Source organism: Henckelia pumila, chromosome 2 (genome assembly GCF_033568475.1).
Source record: "Henckelia pumila isolate YLH828 chromosome 2, ASM3356847v2, whole genome shotgun sequence".
In the NCBI taxonomy this organism is placed as follows: domain Eukaryota; kingdom Viridiplantae; phylum Streptophyta; class Magnoliopsida; order Lamiales; family Gesneriaceae; genus Henckelia; species Henckelia pumila.
The window spans coordinates 142,109,003-142,113,919 of NC_133121.1; the positions used below are offsets into that span (position 1 = coordinate 142,109,003).

The 4,917-nt window shown below is 36.7% G+C and overlaps 1 protein-coding gene across 1 annotated transcript; it reads left to right on the forward strand.

Moving 5' to 3' along the window:
- The first annotated feature begins 962 nt into the window (after nt 1-962).
- Nucleotides 963-3,937, forward strand: LOC140878578 (cation/H(+) antiporter 15-like). Its single transcript, XM_073282191.1, has 3 exons — nt 963-1,181; nt 1,290-2,294; nt 2,759-3,937. The coding sequence occupies exons 1-3, from the start codon at nt 981-983 to the stop codon at nt 3,935-3,937; spliced, it is 2,385 nt and encodes a 794-aa protein (XP_073138292.1). The 5' UTR covers nt 963-980.
- Nucleotides 3,938-4,917: the final 980 nt, after the last annotated feature.

Here is a 4,917-nt window from a genome sequence, read left to right on the forward strand (position 1 = left end):
ATTGAGTCGTCTCACATAAACATCATTGAGAACTTTCACAAGATATCTATTATTTTAAAAATTATTGTCTTTTAAATTCGAGAAGCTCGTGTTTGAATGTAATTTCGAATCTCATTTAATTAAAAAAAAAGGATCAATATCATAAATAAAACCAAAAATCCAAAAAATAAAATAAAAATTGAGCTGCAGCCTCAAGGGTGGAGTTTCGCATTACTTGTGCAAAACTCCACCATGCAAATTAATTTTTTTAAAAAAAATTATTTTTTAAATTACTTATAAAATAAACCCCTACACATTTTGAATGTTATTTTATAAAAAATCAAAGGCATAGACCAGATTTTGGTCGTGGACGAGGTCGAAGACGTGGGCGTGGACGTGAATGTAAAAATGATCGCGGTCGTGATCGCGGTCGTGGATATGAAAATAATCGAGATTGTTACTTTAATAACTCATCTCAAAAGAACGCCACGAACCACCCACCAAAAAGGCAGCATGAAAATACGAGTGAAAATGAAAATCACTCAAAAAGACCTGAGAGTGTTTGTAATAGATGTGCCACTCAAAAAAATTATTAATTATAATAAAAAATAAAAAAAATATAGCACTCGAATTAATTTTCACAAGTTATATAATATTAATGAACATTCACGTGCAAAGCACACATATATACTTCATACTAGTTTATATAAATATACTCCTTGATTGTACAATGGAAATCTTTCCAATTTGCTTTTTGAAATAAATGTGGATAAGTTTGTAAGTCAACGTAGCGTCATGCTTGTGATTAACTAACTTAACTATCAAATGGTAAAACATGTGGTTGAAAATACAGCAATGGAGCAATGTCCTCTCCACTTCTCATAATTTTTGTCCCTCATCCAATACATGCAATCTTTTTTTCTTCTTTCCTTTGAACCTACTGTAAATTCGTCGATTTCGAGCTCTAAAATAAGAAAGGAAAAAAGAGAAAAAAGGCAAGAATGGATGCTGCTCGAATGGACAATACCATGTGTGCAGTTCGGCACACCCACAGATATAAAGGAATATTTTACGGCGACAGCCCGTTTTTATTCGACACTCCGGTTTTCCTGTCGCAGCTCTCCCTTTCGGCTTCTTTGACAGCCATCATGCAGCATTTCTTGACACCCCTTGGCCAAAGTGGTTTCATATCCCAAGTACTTGTAAGCTGCATGTAACAGGTTCCCTAGCTCTTTTGAATATAAAGAAAAAAAATAAAATTCGAGACTTGTATGAATTTTAGCTGATTTTGTTGTTCTTATATGATCAAGGCAGGAATAATACTGGGACCCACGTTTCTTGGAGGTGAGCCGGGGTTCAGAGATAGAGTTTTTCCGATTTCAAGCTTCTATACCGTCGATACGTTCGCTTATTTTGGTGTAATGTTGTTCCTATTCATCATCGGTGTGAAGACCGATTTAAGTCTCATTCGGAAATGTGGGAAAAAAGCAGTGACAATAGGCATATCTGCCTTCTCTTTTCCCCTTCTTCTCAACTTTATAATTGGTCAAATCCTAACACATACCGTACCACTAGAACCTAGCCTCCACAGATCGATTCAATGGATTGCCTCGTTTCAGGCCTTGAGTTCTTCCCATGTAATCATATGCCTGCTAGCCGATCTAAAGCTCATGAACTCCGAACTAGGCCGGCTGGCCATATCCTCATCCATGATGAGTGGCATCTGTAGCTGGTTATGGGCCGTAATGATCTTGACAGCGAAACAAAGCTTGCACATCAAGAAGACGAAAACATTCCTTTTTATGTTGTTATTTTTGGGAGCCATGATGTTTTTCTCTTTGTTCATCTTCCGGCCCACGATTCTTTGGATCATTCGTCGTACGAACAACCCAAGATCACTTAAAGAAAGCCACGCATGCGTGGTCTTCATCTTTATACTGGCATCTGCAATTTTGGGTGAGATCATGGGGCAACATTTCTTGTTCGGGCCAATGATCTTAGGCATCGTTGTACCAGATGGGCCGCCTTTAGGGACGGCTTTATTGAATAGGCTCGAAGTGTTTGTGTCCTTTATTATGTTGCCTATCTACTTTGTGGTGACTGGTTCAAGGATTGATTTTTCTACCATTTCAATGAGGAGCTTTGTTGTCATACAATTCTTGGCTTTTTGTTCATTCCTTTGGAAAATGGCTGCTGTGATGGTGCCTTCTTTATATTGTAAGATGCCTATCAATGATGCACTCTATCTTGGTCTCATACTAAGCAACCAAGGGATTATAGAGGTATTGATCTTGGGAAGAGCACTTTCAAATGAGGTAATATACTTTTCTTTTCACTTTCCCACCTCTTTCGTTCATTTTCTTTGGTTCTGTGAGATACCATTGAAATTTCCCAGTTTTTGTGGATCATTAATATATGGGAAAACTGCAAATTTGGTCCCGTATGTTTGTCACTTTGTCATTTTGGTCCTCTATGTTTTCATATTTCAGTTTTAGTCTTACATGTTCCGATTTTTGGCAATTTCGGTCCTTTTTATTTGAAAATGCTTACGTGGCACTGTACACGTCAGCTCCACATCAACACTGAATTGGTGCCACGTCAGCGCCACATCGGAAAAAGGACTAAAATTGCCAAAAAAAAGAAAGATAGCGGACTAAAACTGAAATCTGAAAATATAAAGGACTGAAATCGCAAAATGACAAACATACAGGACCAAAAAAGCAATTTTTCCTTAATATATATACTATACATATATGTTTAATTGTTTTTTTGGTTGCAGCTGATAGACACACAAATATACAGCATCATGGTTATATCAATACTTGTCTTCACAGGAATACTTGCTCCCATCGTCAAATTCTCATACAAGCCCTTAAAGAGATATACTACTCAAGAGCGCATGACCATACAAAACATAAATCCTACATCAGAGCTTAGAATTCTTGCTTGCATTCACTATCAGGAGCATACTCCTTCTCTGATCAATCTCTTTGAAGCCTCCTACCCAAATCCTAGCGCACCTATTTGCTTCTACGTCGTCCACCTCGTGGAGCTAGCGGGCAGAAGCGCTCCCCTTCTTGTGGATCATCATCCGAGAAATGGGATTCCTGATCCATCCCACACCAATGAATCAGACCATATCATCAACGCTCTAAGATTTTTCGAGCACGAGCGCCGAGGCAGTGCCACGGTTTACCCTTTCACTTCCATCTCGCCTCATGCATCGATGCATGATGATGTATGTTCCTTAGCCGCGGAGAGGAAGGTTTCTTTGGTCATCGTCTTGTTTCATAAGCATCCGGTGATCCACATACCGGAAGGAGAATCCAACGCTATAAGGGCAGTGAACAACAATATCAGCAAGAACTCGCCTTGCACGGTTGGTATCTTGATCGACCATGGTGCAATGGCCTGTACTGGATCCATGCTTTCACAGATGGATGTGTGCCGAGTCGGTGTGATCTTTATCGGTGGACAAGATGATCGGGAAGCACTGGCATATGGATGCCGAATGGCTAAGCATCCTAACATAGGCCTGACTCTGTTTCGATTCTTGGATCTTGACTTGGAAGGAAACTATTCGATGGAAATGCGGCAGGATTTGGATATGATAAATGCTTACAGAGACGGCTGCGCTAGGAACAGTTATTGTGAATATCAAGAAGTTAGGGTGAAGGATAGCGTGGGCGTTACTAGTGTTATTAGAAGCATGGAGAGTTGCTTTGACTTGATCCTAGTCGGGAGATGGCACGACAAGGATTCGAGACTTTTGGTTGGATTGGAAGATTGGAATGAGTTTCCGGAGTTGGGTTGCATAGGGGGTTTGCTTGTATCATTAGAATCAGATAGCAAGGTATCAGTATTAGTGATGCAGCAAATGAATGAGACACAAGATTCATTTGCATCATTTGAGAATACACGTTGGAATAGCTTTGGCAGAGTGTGGCCTCTTCACTAGACATAGATCACAATGTTGTACATGTTGATATTTTACTAAAACTAATGTGTTTTAATGAAGTTTGAAGGTATACTTCTGCATTTTTATGACTTCTTTTCACGGATCTTAAAAATGTTCATTCACATTTTCATTTTAATCTCACCTTTATCATCAACTTGTTTGATTTTTTTAGATCACTTTTATATTTTGTTTCCAATTTTTTCTTTCTACAAATTCTAACACACGGTTCTACCTTTCTTCTTTGAATGGATACTATCGAAGTGCTCTCATAATTTGATAGTAATATTATTATGGGAACAGATTCGTCGAATATTAAATCTCACCAATTCGATATGAAGATTAAATTTGGTTCAAGTTTTGAGTAAGAAGTTTAACATCTAACAATATTATTATTAAATTCTCATTGAAATATTCATTCGTGCCGAAATCATTTAGAATAAATTACAAGCTGGAGTTTATATAATACAATATACCACACCAATATACATATATTAGTATATTACATTTGTGTGTGTAAACAAACTGACCAAGATGCTGGCTTTTGGATGTAAAATTTAAAAATATTAATTTTTTTCATTTTAAACAAAAAAAAAACATCAAAATAACTTATATTTGAACCTTTTCAAAATGTTTTAATATCTGAAAAAATAAATAAAATATGTGGAGTTATTTTATTGTATATTATCTACTACTACTAATACTATTTTCTATATCCATATCCATTCTAAAAGTGCGAGTTTTCGTTTTTTATTTACTTTTTGCCATTTTAAAATTGTTAGATACCTATCATATTTATCTTTTTATCATTGCATTAAATGATGGCATTTGTGTTGGTATTCTTTCATCGTATTCTTCTCCCTTAAATGATTCTTCATGAACATGAAAAACAAACACGAAGTTGATATAGTTGTTCCCTCAATTTAGTGAATAAAAAAGATTGCGTACTTTTGTTCCTATCTTTGAAACAAGTGACGATATGA

Excerpts from the sequence above, each read along its gene's own strand:
- LOC140878578 (XM_073282191.1), top strand. The coding sequence starts at position 981 with ATGGATGCTGCTCGAATGGACAATACCATGTGTGCAGTTCGGCACACC. Across the intron at positions 1,182-1,289 it reads GTTTCATATCCCAAGTACTT|GCAGGAATAATACTGGGACC; the intron begins GTAAGCTGCATG and ends TATATGATCAAG. Across the intron at positions 2,295-2,758 it reads GAAGAGCACTTTCAAATGAG|CTGATAGACACACAAATATA; the intron begins GTAATATACTTT and ends TTTTGGTTGCAG.